Source organism: Zootoca vivipara, chromosome 7, assembly GCF_965207765.1.
Source record: "Zootoca vivipara chromosome 7, rZooViv2.hap1.1, whole genome shotgun sequence".
NCBI lineage: Eukaryota > Metazoa > Chordata > Lepidosauria > Squamata > Lacertidae > Zootoca > Zootoca vivipara.
In genome coordinates this window covers 10,589,905-10,609,854 of record NC_142590.1, presented here as the reverse complement: position 1 = coordinate 10,609,854, position 19,950 = coordinate 10,589,905, and the positions used below count along the sequence as shown (strand labels likewise).

General features: G+C 42.2%; 1 protein-coding gene across 4 annotated transcripts in view; it reads right to left on the bottom strand.

The window, feature by feature from the left end:
* Positions 1 to 19,950, bottom strand: part of PLA2G4A (phospholipase A2 group IVA) — an 80,019-nt gene that overhangs the window by 4,702 nt on the left and 55,367 nt on the right. For all 4 annotated transcript variants that reach the window (XM_035122361.3, XM_035122364.3, XM_035122363.3 and 1 more), the window contains 9 exons: positions 18,929 to 19,151; positions 17,036 to 17,150; positions 15,667 to 15,804; positions 15,455 to 15,547; positions 12,019 to 12,087; positions 7,546 to 7,788; positions 4,647 to 4,831; positions 3,368 to 3,563; positions 2,926 to 3,083 (listed from right to left, as the gene is read on the bottom strand). In XM_035122361.3, the coding sequence (XP_034978252.1) occupies positions 2,926 to 3,083; positions 3,368 to 3,563; positions 4,647 to 4,831; positions 7,546 to 7,788; positions 12,019 to 12,087; positions 15,455 to 15,547; positions 15,667 to 15,804; positions 17,036 to 17,150; positions 18,929 to 19,151 (1,420 nt within the window). The remainder of the gene's footprint in view (positions 1 to 2,925; positions 3,084 to 3,367; positions 3,564 to 4,646; positions 4,832 to 7,545; positions 7,789 to 12,018; positions 12,088 to 15,454; positions 15,548 to 15,666; positions 15,805 to 17,035; positions 17,151 to 18,928; positions 19,152 to 19,950) is intronic.

Here is a 19,950-nt window from a genome sequence, read left to right as displayed (position 1 = left end):
ATCTTTAAAGCCCTAAACAGCCTGGTCCTGTATACCTGAAGAAGCGTCTCCACCCCCATCATTCAGCTTGGACACTGAGGTCCATCTCCGAGGGCCTTCTGGCAGTTCCCTCAGTGCGAGAAGTGAAGTTACAGGGAACCAGGCAGAGGGCCTTCTTGGTAGTGGTGCCCGCCCTCCCATCAAATGTCAAGGAATTAAACAACTATCTGACTTTTAGAAGACATCTGAAGGCAGCCCTGTATAGGGAAGTTTTTAATGTTTGATATTTTATTATGTTTCTGTATATGCTGGAAGCCACCCAGAGTGGCTGTGACAACCCAGTCAGATGGGTGGGATATATATATATATATATATATATATATATATATATATATATAGATATAGATATAGATATAGATATAGATATAGATATATATATGTTGACTAGGTATGTTGGTTCGTCTCCAATGTTCAACAAAACCGCTTGACCGATTGCGTTCAAATTTTGACACAACGTCCCAAGCGAATATTAGTGACTCCATACCATTTTAGACAGATGTTGCACCTGGGCCAGGTAAAAACCCCAAAACCACGTGTTCCACAACTCACAAATCAGACGAAAGTGCATGCTGGGAGCACAGGAGAGGTAATTAATAATAATGATAATAATAAAAATTCCAACAGAGATTAAAATACGTTAAAATATCACACATTAAAAACTTCCCTAAAAAGGGCTGCCTTCAGATGTTTTCTGAATGTCAGGTAGTTGTTTATCTCTTTAACATCTGATGGAAGGGCATTCCACAGGGTGGGTGCCACTACCAAGAAGGCCCTCTGCCTGGTTCCCTGTAGCTTTGCTTCTCGCAGTGAGGGAACCGCCAGAAGGCCCTCGGCGCTGGACCTCAGTGTTCGGGCAGAACAAAGGCTGCAAAACAGCGCCCTCTAGTGATGGCTACACTGGTACTGCACATAGGAAAATTTCCTTTTCCACAGCATCTTGGCTTGGCTTTCCAGACTGGGCTGAGTGGAGGTGGGGGCTCGTCTGGGTGCGGGATAGGGTGGGGCCAATCACAGGGATGAGCTGGGGGTGGGGGGAGGAGGGCCCGGGATGGGACATGGGTCGGGACAGGGTGGGGGGAGTCACAGAGATGAGCCTGTGTAAACAGAACACGTGTAAAACAGGGGGACTCTGAAGATGAGGGGAGTCTGAAAGGGGACTCTGAGTCTCCATTTAACAGACTGAGCCACAGCAACGTGTGGCAGGACCAGCTAGTTAGTAATAAAATTATTATTATTATTATTATTATTAGGCTGAAATTATTGTCCTGCAGCAGAGCTGGTGAACTCATGTCATGGGAGAGATTTATTATCCAGACAGCAGCTGCACAGGTAATTATATTCTGAAAGTAAGCCGACCCTATGTAACTGTAAGGGTTTCACCACTGGAAATATGTATTCTCAGGATAGCAATTTACACACACACACACACACACACACACACCCAGGTGAGCATGCATACCTACATACAGGTAGATTGTATACCTGATTGTATACAATAGGAAAAAATATTTGCATTAGCATAGACAAACTATGTTGATGTTTCCGATGAAAATGTTATCCATTTAAACTTGGAATGGATCTCTTGCTCTTAATGCAAACCTATTTATTTGTATTTTTACAGAAGAAATACAGAATGAAACTTAGCCAGTAGGTGGCATGTTTTGATCACATTCTAACTGTCCATTTGGGCATCTACAGCAGAAAAAAAAACACTACTACTTTCGTTTAATTAAGTTGTTAGCAAAAAAAATTAAACAAACATACATCTAATATTAAACTCTAGTCTTCTGCATGGTAACCATTCAGTCTTTAACATAATACCAGAAGTACAGCAATCATTTAAGTTGTGGTATTGTACTTAAATATTAGGCAGCCCTGTTTAGGAAGGCTTTAAATGTTAAATAGATTACTGTATTTTATTTTTCTGTTGGAAGCCGCCCAGAGTGGCTGGGGAAAACTCAGCCAGATGGGTGGGGTATAAATAATAAATTATTATTATTATTATTATTATTATTATTATTATTAGAGTGCTTAAATATTTTTCCTAACCCATAAACACGGCTGATGGGAAGCTCTATTTATTTTTATTAATCTACTTTCTTTATTAATTTTGTATGCTGCCCTTCATTTTAGGATCACAGGGTCTATAGTGTGAATGCTACACTATGCGGGATTAATTAGGAGTGCAGCAAATGTATTTCCCATCAGCGTAACAAACTGCACCAACACATAGTGCCTCCACTTTCTGCCAAAAGAGCTTCATGGCATCAGAAAAGTAGGAAGTATGTACAGTCCTCAGATTCTAATTTAGTTTTGTCTCTCGACACTTTTTTGTAGGGCAGAGCTTCTTCCATATGATCAGAATAACTCCTTTTCTTTCACAACAGTCCCATTGTGCTGCCATACTCCATCTGATCACACATTTTACTGTGAGAAGGAATGACTGTTAGGCTTTCAGACCAGTTTTGGCCATTTTATTTTCACAGGAGATACTTTACACGGCGATGCCAAATAGAAACCCATCGTTTGAGTCTTCTACACCCAAATCTGCCTGCAAATTTGCTACAGAGCAAATTCCAGGAACCCTTGGAACACAGCTAAGACATAACCCCACTCTTAAAAGCATTCTGGCTCTTTTGCAGCAATTCCTTTGTTATCACATTAATAGGCCGTGTTTTCTTTGTGAAATACAAATAGTAAAAAAAACCCAGCTTTTGAAACTGATAAGCAGCCCTCTTAAGAATAAACAGAAATCAAGAGGGATGTGGCACCACACCCATAAAAATCTGCACGCAGAGGGTGGAAAAGTCATTAAGAACCACCACTTCACTTCCACAAAGCAACTGAAGCATCTTTGAGTTGAAGCAAGTTGTGCGTTAAACATACATTTAAATTGTTCAGGGTATTGAACTCCATTAGATCGTGCAGTCTGCTGAAGGCCTCATTTGGGTACTGGAAGTTGAAGGTGGAGAACGGTGTATCAGGGTCATCAAAAATATCAAACTCAGCGAAATCTTTCTCCTCTTGAGTTTCCCTTGGAACACCTGTTAAGTAGACCACAATGAAAGCAGGCACTTTAAAGGGCAAACTGTTCAGTAGATATACCACAGTTTAATATCTATTTAGTAAAAGTAAGTTAGCAAGCCACCTTGAATCCCAGTCTGGGGAAAATGAGAAATAATGATGTTGGTGATGATGATGAAGAGGTGAGAAAAAAACTATGCACATAATTAAGAGAAAAGACACACAGAGAGAAAGATTAAATTGTACTGTAACCGTATCTTTAGATAACATAGGATTAATTGTGTTGTCGTTTTAGCCTACTGACCTGGTGCTTTGTATTCTCTAAAATTTATATTGGCTAAAACAAAGTGGATAATTGTTGGGCAGAATATCTCAGAAGCAGGATTCTTGGGTTTGAAGACGTAGCACTCCTTTAAGCCTTCACGATCAAAAACATTTGGGTCAATTTTGGGGAAAGGAAGGTTGTTCATTTTCGCCCATTTTTCAGCAAGTAAAATTTCCTAGGAAGAAAGCAAAAAAAAAAATGAGAAAAGGAAGGCTAGGACGGGCAGAAATGACATTATATGGAAACAGAATACAGGCAAACCTCCATTTAGATGGGGGGTTATGTTCCAGGCCACTGTGCGCATTGGCGGGCGTGCATAAGCCTGTTCTGCTCCATTCCGGTGCCAAGCATGACACATGCGTACATGGTTGTGCATGCATCAAATGCGCACAAATTTAGAGCTGCCATTTATATTCATACAAGGATAGCATGTAAGCATGCTGGCAGCAAGATAATGGACCAGTTCCCATGTTTGCCTGGCAGACTCATGGTATTGTTGAACTGACACCAAAAATGGTAGCTCCATGTTCGCATATTGGGTTGAATCCAAGGATACTGGTATAGCATAAGACTCTCAATTTCAGGTTCATGGGTTCGAGCCCCTGGTTGGGCCAAAGGTTTCTGCATTGCAAGGGTTTGGACAACCTTCATGGTCCCTTCCATCTTTACAATTCTATGATTCTATGTCTTTGCACAAGGGCGGAAGGACTTCTGATCATGCAACAGGACTGGCTCCTCCCTAATTTGTAGAGCAGGGGTCAGCAAACTTTTTCAGCAGGGGGCCGGTCCACCACTGTCCCTCAGACCTTGTGGGGGGCTGGACTATTTTTTGGGTGTGTGTGTGTGAATGAACTCCTGTGCCCCACAAATAACCCCGAGATGCATTTTAAATAAATGCACACATTCTACTCACGTAAAAACACCAGGCAGGCCCCACAAATAAAAGGGCACATTCTACTCATGTAAAAACACACTGATTCCCGGACCATCCACAGGCCGGATTTAGAAGGGGATTGGGCCGGATCCGGCCCCCGGGCCTTAGTTTGCCTACCCATGCTGTAGAGCATATTTGGAGGCGCAAGGCGGGAGGGGAGTAGAGGGAGAGAAAATTCCATTGGGTGAGCAGAAGTCGTTCTATTTGCACAAAGACTTTATGTAAAACAACCTCTCATCATTATGAACCACGCTTTGTGTGAGGAAAAAAACATTCTTATTTAGCACTTCCTCTGCATGAATTGCATTGTCCTGGATTTCTCACCTTGAAAGGAGGACTGGAATCGCTGGGACGTGCCGAAAAATCAAAAGAGATAATAAGGTCAACCCCTCGTTGTGGTCTTAAGATAATTGGGTACGGCAGATTAAATGTAAGCCCGCTATCCACAATGTGAATCTTTCTGCTCTTTACATCCAATGGCTCCATTATCCTGTCAAACTCATCAGGATCTGGGCAGAATGAGACAAACGGTGTCATTTGTTAATGAACAAAAATCAAAACATCTATATCTATACAGTGGTACCTCGGTTTATGAACACAATTGGTTCCGGAAGTCTGTTCATAAACTGAAGCGTCCATAAACTGAAGCGAACTTTCCCATTGAAAGTAATGGAAAGTGGATTAATCTGTTCCAGACGATCCGCGGAGTACTTAAATTGAAGCGTTCATAAACTGAAGCGAACTTTCCCATTGAAAGTAATGGAAAGTGGATTAATCTGTTCCGGACGGTCCACGGAGTACTTAAACTGAAGCGTTCATAAACTGAAGTGAACTTTCCCATTGAAAGTAATGGAAAGCGGATTAATCCGTTCCAGACGGGTCCGTGGAGTACTCAACCTGAAGCGTATTTAACCCGAAGCATGGGTGTAATTGGTTCCGGAAGTCTGTTCATAAACTGAAGCGTTCATAAACTGAAGCGAACTTTCCCATTGAAAGTAACGGAAAGTGAATTAATCCGTTCCAGATGGGTCCGCGGTGTTCGTAAACCGAAAATTCATAAACCAAGGTGTTCATAAACCGAGGTTCCACTGTATCTCACATCTCAAAATGTTTGAAATGCTAATTTTAACTAATTTAACTATATTAAATGCATGGTATGAGCTATTTTCTAATGCTAAGCAAATATTGTAAAACCCTCAATGGGTGGTATTCAACCAAATATGGTTTATGAAGCTTTGGGCCATAGCTGCCAAGTTTTCACTTTTCTCGCGAGGAAGCCTATTCAGCATAAGGGAAAATCCCTGTAAAAAAGGGATAACTTGGCAGCTATGCTTTGGGCAATTGTCTGAAACAGACCATCACGTTTTCATTTCTAAAAGGTTTACAGAGCCTTGAAAGATCTTCTGAACCAGGCCACAGTCAACAGGCCTCCCAAAAGCACAGACTGACCTCATGTGTGTAGTTAGAAAATTGTGTAAAGATCTACTCAAAGCCTAAAGCTGCCATCCAAAATATTTTCCCTACCTACTTTTCAGCATTCTACTGTTTAAGATGAATGTCCACTTTTACTCTTTCTTCAAATATTAGGATTAGATAGTTATAAACATCTATAATAAGTTTAAAAAAATATTTAGCAGAGCACAGATGGAAATGATGAGACAGCCACTTAAAAGAAGTATGTGCTTTTCTGCATGTTCCTGAGTTATTTGAATGTTTAGGCTGCAGTCCTACATTCACTTACTTGGGCGAATGTCCCACTGAACAGAGGTATAAAAGGTTGCACTATTGTAAAATCTGAGCACAATTGCACAATGGCAAGAAATTCCATCTTACCTAATGACTTTTAAAACAAAGCATAATTGTTGTTATTTTAAGATACTGTACAGTGATCTGGCTCTAAGCATGAATGGTGTAATATGGAGATCCATGGCTACAAACTTCCTAAGTTATGCACCTAAATGGCTTAGTTCCCCATTCAGACTTCAATTATCTTAATGTGGTAAAGTCTTAGCAGTGAAAACTGGTAAACACTGTGCCACAGAATGTCTAGTTCTATTTCCAGTGACCTCAGGGCAGTTCGTACATTCACTGAAAATGGACTCCTAATCATTTAAAAGAGAGCAATATTTTTTGACTACAGTGGTACCTCGGCTTACAACCAAAATTGGTTCCGGAAGTCTGTACTTAAACTGAAGCGTACTTAACCTGAAGCGAACTTTCCCATTGAAAGTAATGGAAAGTGGATTAATCCGTTCCAGATGGGTCCGCAGCATTCGCAAACAGAGGCGGTTGTAAACCGAGGTATGACTGTATTTGGTAAAAAATGCATTATGGCCAACAGGGACCAGCCACATGCATCTGCGGAGTTCAGAAGCAGTGACCGCCCTCTCATGTCCCGATTAGGCATATTTCCTGTACACACGGAAGCTCCATGTATTTACAATGGATAATAGTGTGAGTGTTAACGTTGTCCAGGCGGGTGAGTGATTTTCAGCAAACACCCCCCCCCCTTAAAAAAAAGCTCTGCAACTTTGTGCAATCCTCTGCACAAAAAAAAGCTCAAAAATCCTGGGCAATCTCCCCTCAAAAACAGGGGGAGTCTTATACATGAGGCGTGTTATAAACAGAAAGGTATGGTAGATAAATAGGTACCGCTGCGGCGGGAAGGTAAACGGCCGTTTCCCTGCGCTCTGGTTTCTGTCACAGTGTCCCGTTGTGCCAGAAACAGTTTAGTCCTGCTGGCCACATGACCCGGAAAGAAGAAGAGTTTGGATTTGATATACCGCTTTATCACTACCCGAAGGAGTCTAAAAGTGGCTAACTTTCTCCTTTCCCTTCCTCCCCCACAACAAACACTCTGTGAGGTGAGTGGGGCTGAGAGACTTCAGAGAAGTGCGACTAGCCCAAGGTCACCCAGCAGCTGCATGTGGAGGAGCGGAGACGCGAACCCGGTTCCCCAGATTACCATTCTACCGCTCTTAACCGCTACACCACACTGGCTGTCTGTGGACAAATGCCGGCTCTCTCGGCCTGAAAGCGAGATGAGCGCCGCGACCCCCTAGTTGCGTTTGACTGGGCTTAACCATCCATGGGTCCTTTACCTTTACCTATTGGGGAGCAAGACCCACTGGAAATGGGTCTCACACCAGGTTTCACATTTGCCGTTCACATACTCGGACGCTTTCACGAGAGAGGAAGAATAAATGAAAGGGCATGCAGTTACCTGCGACAGCAGTATCCATTTCATCCTCGTCCACAGATTCTTGAGCACCGTAGCTGGCCAAAGGAGAATACGGGTAGCAAGTATTGAGATTCAGGCCCAGCATGAAGTTGTGTACTTTGCCTGCGCGTCCTTCCCGGGTGGTGAAAAGGGCGCTGTCGCCCACCAGAGCCATCAACATTCGCTGAACCCAGCTCTCCTGGTTGCTCTGTTCACGCTCTTTCTCAGCATCGGGGTTTTCTGAGCCTGTAGACCGAGTAGGAGCAGAAAGAACTTCAGCATATGGGGAAAACTCTGGAAAAGTGATTTGAAGCTCACAGTGTGTGATTCTTTGAAGGAGAACTACTTGAAAATGATTTACAGATGTTATTTAACTCCGAGTAGGCTTGCATAAGACTGAATCAGGTAAGTGTTGCAGATGCAAAGAGGTTGAGGGGACGTTCTTCCACATGTGGTGGACTTGTAAAAGGGTATTGGGAAATGATTAATAATGAATTGAAAAAAAATGTTTAAAAGTATTTTCCAAAAAAACCCATAGTCCTTTCTGTTGGGGATAATTCAGACTGAAATTCCCAGGTGTCAAAAAGGGTTATTTATGTATGCCACTACTGCGGGCCCGTGTTTTGTTAGCCCCAAAATGGAAAACGAGCGAAGTCCCAACTAAAAAAGAATGGCAACTTAAACTGATGGAATATGTGCAGCTTGCAGAGTTAACATATGGAATAAGAGAACAAGAAGAACATACATTTAGACAAGATTGGAAAACATTATGGGAAATAACTATGGGCAGCTGAAAACACTGGCAACATTAAGATAATTTCAACAGTGCAAATAAGTTATGATGGATGTAATAATGAAATACTGAATGGTATAGTTTCTGTAAAATATGCAGGTATTTAATATATGTAAAATGAACCGTGGAAAGATAGATGATAGACACAGTGCTTTTTTTTCTAAAACAATGTTTAGGGGTACTCTATAAAATGGTGATTTTCTTGAGTCAAAATAAGAGTACTGTACCCCTAAACATTTTTTTAGAAAAAAGCACTGTGTATCTATCTATCTAATTTGGAAAAATAAATACAATAAACGGACAAAATTACAAAGATTCACAAAATGTTTAGTGGTATGTGTACCCCTGCGCCCCCCCCCTAAAAAGCACTTGTGTGTGTGTGTGTGTGTAGCGTTACATGCTGAAGTTATATATATATATGTACACAGTGTATATATATATATGTGTGTGTGTGTGTGTACACACATACACACACACACACATACGCAGGTGGCTCTGTGGGTTAAACCACTGAGCCTAGGGCTTGCTGATCAGAAGGTCAGCGGTTCGAATCCCTGCGACAGGGTGAGCTCCCGTTGTTCAGTCCCTGCTCCTGCCAACCTAGCAGTTTGAAAGGACATCAAAGTGCAAGTAGATAAATACCTCCAAGCGGGAAGGTAAATGGCATTTCTGTGTGCTGCTCTGGTTCGCCAGAAGCGGCTTTGTCATGCTGGCCACATGACCTGGAAGCTGTACGCCGGCTCCCTCGGCCACAACCCCAGAGTCGGTCACAACTGGACCTAATGGTCAGGGGTCCCTTTACCTTTATATAACACTTCAGCATGTAATGTAACATGCCAAGACAACTGTGCTTGAATTAATGTCTTAATAAAACTACCTCTCCTACAGAAAGTTAAATAGAGAAGCCTTTGGGCTCTGGCAATGCCTGAAGGGCACACCGCACATGACACACACATTCAGGTAGTGATGCTTCAGCAGACTTTCACTTGTTAAAGAAAGAAGTGCCACAAGGCTGCAATTTTAAGCGAAGAAATCACAGGTGAGGCATGGAACCGTTTTAACTCTGGGCATTTTCCAGCTCAAAGTGCCCCCTCTCTCTCCAGCGTTCCTTCCCTGCCACAGAATTGCAGCAGAGATGTGTCTAGCATCCTGAGTTGAAAGAGGCTGAGTGGGAAATCTGAAACAGGGAGAAAAAAAACTCCAAGGGGAGTGGAAGAGTCTGTATGACCAGTCTTCAGCCTATCTCAAGGGCAGCCAAAATTATGGACCCTTAAACTCAATCCTATATATGTTTACTTAGAATAAAGTCACATCAAGTTAAAAGGAAGTTACTCCCAGGTAAGTATGCCTAGGACTCCAGCTGTAATTTCTGTAAAATCCCCACAACCATTTTTAAGGATGCAAAGTATTTTTGGGCTGAAATCTGATGCTACTGTTTCTGTTTATTTATTATATATTAAATGATGTGCTGTGATAAGCAAGGCGTTTACTTGAACTGGCCACTTTTATTCTGACAAGAAAGCAGCTGTGGGGTCCCAATTGGGAACATATGCCATGATTAGGGGGCTGTGACAATTTACTAATGAAAACCTTTCTCTTCCTGGCTGTTATTTGCCAATAAAGGTACTGATTGAATGTTTTGATTAATCATTCAATCATTCTATTTTGTATTGTGAGTCACCCTGAAAAGTCCCTCGGTGCAGCAAAACACAAATACGTACCTTAACAAACAAGAAAGAGAGCAAACAAAATGGCTTCTAGCAATAAGTACTACTTTTTTTAAAAAATAAAAATTGTTTTTATTAATGATTTTGTTGGGTAACAACAACCTTTTTTTATTAAAGGACATACTAATCTGCTTCCATCTTAAAAGGAAGGAAGGAAGGAAGACTCATTTTCCTCACTTTACTTGATATGCCATAAGGAAAAATCTTCCATGACAAGAGTAGATGTGAGAAAATGGAACTGATTTGCATGTGGAAAAGTAGAAGGGGAAACTGTCTGGCCAAAAGGGAGATCTTATCTGCCCAGCTGAGCTTTTTTGTTACTGATGTCATTGAGAGAGGCGCACGCAAGTCTTAATGTTCCCCTGGACAGCATAACACGCTCAGAGCCATACTGTCCCTGCCCAATATTGTTCAGAAGGGTGGGCCCTCCTTTGACCGTAAAGAGAACTCTCATTCCAGGTTTCATAAATAACCCAGACATTTATAATGAACCACATGTGATTCACAAAGTGACTTCGACTATTTCAAAAATTAGTTGAAGTCACTCCTGCGTCCAAAGTCCTGCCAGATGGAAAGTGAGGAGATCTATTTTGGCTGCACAAGCTCCAGGCTTCACTTGGCAATGGACTGGCTTTGGGACATGGAGAGCCTTGGCTGGTCAATAGTTACCGTACTGCACCCCTGAAACCCCAGGACATTGGGCAGAGGTCAGGTCTCCTCCACAGAAGAACAGCTCCATCAGCAGTAGAGTGGTACCTTGGTTCTCAAACGCCTTGGTACTCAACCAACTTGGAACCCAAACACTGCAAACTTGGAAGTAAGTGTTCCAGTTTGCGAGCTTTTTTCGGAAGCCGAACGGGCTTCGTTTTGAGTGTTACGCTTCTGTTTTGAGTGCCACACTTCCGTTCTGAGTGTTACGCTGAGGTCTGTTTGTTTTTGCTACTTATTTTGGGGTTTTGCATCTCTTTTTTTGTCTTTGTGACTGTGTGGAACCCAGTTCAGCTACTGATAGACTGACTGCGTGACTGCAGTACATCGTTTATTGCTTTCCTAATATGGATCCATGGTCTCATTGGATAGTAAAATTCATGTTAAATTGCTGTTTCAGGGGTTGTTTTTAAAAGTCCGGAATGGATTTATCCATTTCTGCATTACTTCCTTTTTTATATATATAAATAAACTTTATTAAGATTCAAATTAAAACATACATCAAGATTAAATCATACTAAATATATATATAACACAATACTAATAATATATACAACATTCAACTATAAATTCCAAATCAAATATCACATATAACATATCAATCTCTCCAATTTGTGACTTCCCCTTGTCTGTACCTCGGTTCCCTCAATTTCTTTCTAGATACTGCTTCCCTTTACATACTATGTCCACCTTTCTTTTTACTTCCTATACATCTTATTTTCGGTGCCGATCATTAGAAGTGGATCCAGGATTTTATTGCGGGGCATTGTGATTTCATGTAATTTCCAAATTTTTCCCAATTTTGCTCAAATTTTTGCTTGTTACCTCCTCTTATTACATTTGTCAATCTTGCTAGATCCATGAATCCTAATAATTCTTCCTGCCATTCATTTATTTCTGGTACATCTTGGTTTTTTCCAATATGATGCACGCCTTGGTTTTGGAATGCTTTGGTTATGGAACGGACTTCCGGAACAGATTAAGTTTGACCAAGGTGCCACCGTGCTCTGCTCTGCCACCAAAAAAGGTCTCACATTTCATCTTAACACACACACACACACAACACACAACCACCTCCACCTTCCCAACTTTATGAAGCACCAGGAAATAGTTTATCAAAAAGCCGACTCTTCCTTTCTCGGGTCCTAAATACTACCTGAATTTTCTCTTTTTCATTATGTCTTGCTTTAGTGGGACACGCCAGTAAAAATAGTTGTATGAAGTATCACGTCTGGTGACCTTTCTTACCTTTTGGTCCCTGTGACTCATCATCGCTGTCTGAATCGTTGCTCACGAGGTGCCGCATCCTGATATTTTCTGTGGAAATAAACAAAGGAAGATTTTGGATACCTTAAATGGCTGGGTTGGTAAAATGGCAATCAAAGGAGCTGCGCAAGTTCTTGGAAGGAGGGAGTGACGTTGGAATAAAACAATAAACGACCTGAAGCTGACTTTATGACAAAAGGATTTTCCACATCCATAAAACCAGCAGATCACCAAACTAAAGGACACTCGGGGATCTCTAGGGTTAAAACTACAATACAGAGCACTGCCTCTCGAAAGAAGTTAAACAGGAGATTAATATGTTTTGAAACTTTTCTTTTCTGACCAACTTGACGAGGCCTCCGTTTTTCTTCCCACACTACCACATTCAAAATATACAAGCAGAGATGAACACTAATTTAAGCTTGAGCAGAGAAGCATGGCTAACTTGCATTATATGACAGTCGCCAACCTAATGCGCAACGTTTTGGCTTTCCAGACTAATACAAATACAACATGGTGGTTTAGGATTGCCTTGCTTTGCATGCTTCCAGGGTGAGAGGGGGCCTTTTGTTACCCCCCCTTCCTTACTCAAAAGCTGCATATTTGACAACAAGGAAATTGGAATATCAAGGAGACAGGCACGTCCTGAAGCATATGCTGCCAAAATATCATAGTATTAGCCATAAAAAGAGGGCCTTCTTGGTAGTGGCACCCGCCCTGTGGAACGCCCTCCCACCAGATGTCAGAGAAAAACATCTACCAGACTTTTAGACAACATCTGAAGGCAGCCCTGTTTAGGGGAGCTTTTAATGTTTAACAGACTATTGCATTTTAATATTTTGTTGGAAGCCGCCCAGAGTGGCTGGGGAAATCCAGCCAGATGGGCAGGGTATAAATAATAAATTTATTATTATTATTATTATTATTACTCTTACAAAAGTGCTAGTAGGCAAAGACTCCCATCTCCGCCTCTTCTTGACTTCACCCTATTGCTGAACTCCTCAAACCTGCCTCTCAGAACCACATCAAGGTCGAGTTTCTACATTACCTTGGTGTTATGGTTCCTGCCACACAAACATTAGGAAGAACTTCCTGACAGTAAGAGCTGTTCGGCAGTGGAATTTGCTGCCAAGGAGTGTGGTGGAGTCTCCTTCTTTGGAGGTCTTTAAGCAGAGGCTTGACAGGCATATGTCAAGAATGCTTTGATGGTGTTTCCTGCTTGGCAGGGGGTTGGACTGGATGGCCCTTGTGGTCTCTTCCAACTCTATGATTCTATGATTCTAACCACTGCCCCATGTCTGGCTCCCACATTACCCTCTGTAACAAATAAAAGCATCTTCACATGTGAGTAGGCCGCGTCGTATCAGTCCTTCTCCCTTCCATAGGGGCTGCTGATAGGAGAAGCAACCTACGCAATGTGGACCACAAAACAAGAAATTTCTGTATCTCACCTTGGTAACAGAGAAGCCAGCCATGGAAATTAACCACCTTTGCTGAGGTAACAAATGGACCAAGCTCAAAAAGCATCAGCAGAGGGAAGTGTTTCCTAAACTCTGCCTCTGGTTTGGGTCTTTCCCACAGCAGCATCCCCTTTGATAAAGATGAAATAGTATATTTGTACTGGCATGTGATAACTAGGATATTAAGCCAGGTTAAAAGTCATTAAGCCAGGGTTTCCCGTTTTGTATGCAACTGGAAACCGTGGTTTAAAACAAACCAGCCTGAAGGAATTAAAGAGGGGAGGAGTAAGCATGGCATGTGTGGCCCTGACTCTCATTCCCAGCTCCAAAAACATTCATTCTGAAACGAAGAACGAATGTCTGAAACAGACCGTTGCTTTTTACTGACCCTAGAAGCATCTCAGCTTGTCTCAAAAACTCTTCCTACATTATCTCGAAAGATCCTTATGAAACAGTCTCAGACTGGGTAGGCTTAATATTAAAAGGCTCTTTTAACTCACAAAGGAATGTTTAACTCAACTAGATCTGCACCAAAAAAAAATACAAACACCCAGATACAAGTATATTTGATTACAAATATACAAGTATTTGTATATTTACAAATATTACAAGTATATTTGATTACAATGACTTCTATGAGAGTCACACCCTCATGTAATTTACATCTGTGTAGATCAGTATCAATGACAGATTTACATATTTTCATGTAATCTTCCCAGCTTCACAATTACTCACACTACTCAAGCCATTCTAAAAGCTAATACTGTACCTAAAGAAAAGCAACAGACATTTAAGGGAGATGACAGAGTTGCAAACTTGGGAGATCAGGGGAATGTTATGGATTTAGTGAATATTGATTTCAGTATGGCATTATCAAGAGATCCAGGTGGCGCTGTGGTTAAACCACTGAGCCTAGGGCTTGCTGATCAGAAGGTCGGCGGTTCGAATCCCTGTGACGGGGTGAGCTCCCGTTGCTTGGTCCCAGCTCCTGCCAACCTAGCAGTTCGAAAGCACCTCAAAATGCAAGTAGATAAATAGGAACCGCTACAGCGGGAAGGTAAACGGCGTTTCCATGTGCTGCTCTGGTTTGCCAGAAGCGGCTTTGTCATGCTGGCCACATGACCTGGAAGCTATACGCCGGCTCCCTCGGCCAATAATGCGAGATGAGCGCACAACCCCAGAGTCGGTCACGACTGGACCTAATGGTCAGGGGTCCCTTTACCTTTACCTTTATGGCATTAGCAATTGAATTATTTTTTGTTGTTGCATGTATCTGGTATTGTTCTGTTCGGTTTTCGTCCTGCTGGGCTATGGCTAAATGCTAATGCAATACAGTAAAGAATTGATTTCAGTATGGCTTCTGACAAAGTCCCCCATGATATTACTGCAGAGAAGTTTGTAAAATGTGGGCTGAATGAGGTAACGTTAGGTAGATTTGTAGCTGGTTGACTGACCAAACCAAAAGAGTGCTTATGAATGGTCCTATGTCATCCTGGGGGAAAGTGACAAATGGGGTATCAAGGGACAGCCAGGAAACGCCCTCGAGTCAGGGGGAGGAGGAGAGTCGGAACTGGAAGGGTCACAAAAAGGAAACCAGGAAGTGACGAAGGGGCAAAGAGCGGAGACCAGTCAGGAGATGTCAAGGCTCTCTGAACCCAGGCAGTTCAGGGACAGAGGGAGAGACTGTGCCTTTGGCACAGGAAAGGCAATAGTTAAAAGGCAGGGATCACAGACGTCTCGCAAGGTTCCCCCGCTTAGTGTGCTGGAGGAGGAGTCAGAAAAATCCACTCCCCGAATTTGATTCATCGGAGTCAGAAGCATGATCTGTTTGTATATATGTGAGTGAGAAGAGGGTTATTTATTGCGGAGAGTAACCACCACCTTGACATGGGGTGCTGTAGGGTTCTGTCCTGGGCCTATTGTTTAAGGTCTTTATACATTTATTTTCGTAACATTACCTAGTTCTTCTTCCATTGTAGGCCCTTTATTTTGAGAATTGGAAACTCCAAGGACTCTGTTGAATAATATAGCAAATGCACTTCCCCAGACACCTGAAAAAAATGAAATATTTGTTGTTGTTGTTGTTGTTGTTGTTGTTGTTAAGATATTGGTAGGTGCTTGGGTATTATTCACTTTCTGGCAATGCTCCCATATCCACTCAATTACTTACCCATTAAGAAATGCAAAGGGTTTTCTTTATATTTATCCACTACGGTTCCCATAAAAAATTTGCTGCCGAACAAATTAGGAGTCATAAAGGTACCATATTTCGCCATCCCGATTTCATAGGGACTGAATTCCACCCAATCTGTAAAGAAAAATATAAAAAGGGCACTGGTTAACACAGAACGATGACAACAACAGAAGAAGAAGAAGAAATGCTCTAATACAGCACAGGAACAGAAGAGGTGTGCAAAAGATTCTCAAGCCTTAACCAAATCTTGACTTCCATCTGCTGTCTTTCCTTGCCAAATTGGATATATACCAACAACCACTAGCCCATGTGGTAAAGTGTAAAAACAAAAAAAGGAAAAGGACCCCTGGATGGTTAAGTCCAGTCCAAGGCGACTATGGGGTTGTGGCGCTCATCTCACTTCAGGCCGAGGAAGCCGGCGTTTGTCCGCAGACAGCTTTCCAGGTCTTATGGCCAGCAGGGCTAAACCGCTTCTGGTGCAATGGAACACCGTGACGGAAATCAGAGCGCATGGAAACACCGTTTACCTCCCGCCGCAGCGGTACCTATTTATCTACTTGTACTGGCGTGCTTTCAAACGCCCTCCCTGCACGCCACCCTCTATATTCAGCCAGATTCTTGCTTGCACTACGGCAAGCAGATACTGCTATTTTCCTCAGCTCGTTTTGCGCCTCCTTGCATCTCCCTTTTCATCTTTTTCTGCGTTCTTCCAGGAACTTTACTGTGTTCTTATGGTATGCCCTTCAGCAAATTATACACGACACCCACACAGAGTGAGAGTGAAATTGGGGCGGGGGGGGGGGAGATATTTACAGATTAATAGGTGAAAATAGGTCTGTGAACAAGTCCCGACAAAACCCATTGCTGCTACAGGTGCCACGGTAGACTTCGTTTTGTTCCAGCCTATTTAGTTCAGGTGTTTCCATTTAAAACTCTGAAATTTCACAACAGCTTTCCAGAAATAGGTCCAAATTATGTCTGAGTCATCATAATTACGAGCAGTCATAGGTGTGATCAGCGCCCACTCGGAATTATTTTTTCTTCAAAATGCACCTTTTAGTCTAAGTGAGACAGAGAGGATTATTTAAGTTCAAGGGAAGGGAACCTTCTTTATGGGCAACGTTTGGGAGGTACATGCCAGGATTTGGTAGGGATGGTGGCAAAAAAATGAGCGGGGCCAGAAGGCAAAAGTAGCCTATGCCACAGACATGCTTAAATCAGATGTGCCAAATGAGACATGCAGAAACAAATAATCAAGTCGAAAGGGGCTTAAATAAGGCTGTTTTAATCCTTCTATCTGGCCTATATTCAGATACACGTATATAAAATGATGTGATTTGACTACCTGCAAACATCAGTTCTGATACATCAGGTTTAACGTGGAGGCATGTAAAGAGTGGCAAAGCAGACTGCGCTTTGTTGATTTTCTCTTTCATATCAGACAAAGTGTTGTTCATTCTCTACAGGGGGGAAAAGAGAGCAGAAATAATTTAAAGACTAGAGTTAGCAATCCAGCTAGTACCTGGTCGTTTTTGTGAAATCATTCAAGAAGGCAAAGGACAACAGAACTACTCACAGAAAACCAATAGCAATTAATTAATTAATTAATTAATTAATTAATTGTACCCCATCCATCTGGGTATAAATACACCTCTAAAGTTACATTACATTAAACAAGCTGTGTATCTCTCTGTCTTAAATACATTGATGTATTTAATGTATTTAAGACAGAGAGCTACACAGCTTGTATTAGATTTGCCGACCTTGAGGATTGCATGCAACATAAGACCTTTTGGCCATTGTTTGTCTTTATATTGTTCCCTTTGATAGAGCTTTTTCCTTTGAGCAAACTGGATATTTACCAGTGAAACAGGAGGATTTTCAGCTGGCAAGCCGTCAGGAAGGACGAGGAATTTTACTTGAAGCAGAACATTATAGTACACCAACTTTACATCCACCTGGAACACTTGATGAATTTTATGTGCTTTATTGCACTATGGACTGGTATTTGTTAGCATTTATGCACTATTGAGCATATATATATATTGCATTTATATTTTGCATTTTGTAGTATTATTTTCATTGTTGTATATTTTCATTGTTTATTGTCACGGTTTTTTGTTTTTGTTTTGTTTAGATTAAGAATGATGGCAACTAAAACCAGTAGCATTGCTACTTGAGACTGATGGGTATTGGAGCTTATCATCATCTCGAAGGCCACAGGTATCCTATCTCTGCATTAAAGCACCAATTATACACCAGATCATCATAAAACATTCCATGGCGGTAGCCATAAACAAAACTTCAAAGCCAGGGAAAATTTTAAAATATTTCAGCAGTGTCAAAGAGCGAAAAGATTTTGCACAAAGCAGACTTGAGCTGCTGGGGCACCTTTTTCCATCTCCACATAAATGTTTGGATCATAAACAAATGTTGTTTTAGAACTGCAACATAATAGAATTTTATGCCATACTTGTGGCTTGAACAGCAGGCACTGCCTCAATGGACACTGAAGTTACACAATTTGTTTGTCAAAATTGTAACATTATTATACGGCATAAAACATTGTGTGAGAGTCTCAATAAATAAATATGTGGACTTCTTACCTTCCAAGTCCCGGACTGCAGAATCCAGGACCGGCAGCCGCGTGACACCGGAAGTTGCGTCAACACAACTTCCAGTGTCGCTTTGCCCTTCTATGGGCACCAAAAATGGTCGCCGCCGGCTTCGAAAGTCGCGTCTACGCATGTCCAGAAGTGCGTAGATGCAACTTCCGGTGTCGCTCCGCCCATCTATGGACACCAAAAATGGCCGCCGTCGACACCGGAAGTCGCGTCTACGCACTTCCGGACATGCGTAGACGCGACTTTCGAAGCCGCCGGCGGCCATTTTTGGTGCCCATAGAAGGGCAAATCAGGGAAAAAATTGGCCGTCAGCAGGAGAAAATAATGGAGAAAAACAGGAGACGAAGTGATGCGGGGGACCGCCGGGAAAAGGCAAGTAAAAACAGGGGTTTTCCGGGGAAAACGGGGTACTTGGCAGCTATGGTGGACTTTGTGAATTCTTTTGGAGGGTTGAAAGAGAAATGAGCTGATAATTCAAAACTTGACACCACCCATACGAAACCAGATAAATTTACTGATTTGCAAAGCAAAAAGTAAACCGATCGGCCCGAAAGATTTTTGACAGTGCTACAGTAAAACCGGCGTCGGCCTCCGAGTTTTATTTGCAAACTTACATTTTGGATGAGAGTTTCTCCAATCAACATTCCAAAGATATCTGTAAATGTAACAGGCTGCCCAGACCTCTTCTTTTTCCATAATGCTTCAATATATCGCTTAACTTTCTGAGGAGTGAGCAGCTTTATTGGGTTGTGACTGACACTCTTCCTCAACTCCTCGTTTATTTCCTTTGGTCCTTTTACTGGGAAATCTGGGTGAGAGTACAAGGTGGACATATACCTGCAAATGGCCACAACCAAGTTTAGAGTTACTGAGCAGAACATTTGAAATCATTTCCAGCAGCAGCTGAAGACGTTTCAGAACCAAGATAAAAATATTGAACCTTAACTCCACCCTCTGGATGATTTAAGGTGGCAAGAGAAACGATATACTGCAAAATACTTGAATGAGGAGCAAACTTGTTGTTGTGGGTTTCAGTTTCATCTGTAGATGCAATTACAAAGATTCCTACACTGCAATATTTCATTCGTGTAGGGAAGCCACTGGCGCTGTGGCCTAAACCACTGAGCCTCTTCGGCTTGCCGATCAGAAGGTCGGCCGTCTGAATCCGTGCAGCGGGGTGACTCCCGTTGCTCTGTCCCAGCTCCTGCCAAACTAGCAGTTTGAAAGCACACCAGGGCAAGTAGATAAATAGGTACCACTGCAGTGAGCGTTTCCATGTGCTCTGGCACCCATTGCGGTCCGCGCCAGTAATGGTTTAGTCCTGCTGGCCACATGACCCAGAAAGTTGTCTCCAGACAAACACCAGCTCCCTCGGCCTGAAAGCGAGATGAGCGTCGCAACCCCAAAGTCGCCTTTAATTGGACTTAATCGTCCAGGGATCCCTTTATTTAATTTCATTCATTCAGAAAGTATTTTAAAATCACCGGAATCAAAGCACCAGAAGAGCCTAGAGCAGTGATGGCCAAACTTGGCGCTCCAGCTGTTTTTGGACTACAATTCCCATCATCCCTAGCTAACAGGACCAGTGGTCAGGGATGATGGGAATTGTAGTCCCAAAACAGCTGGAGGGCCAAGT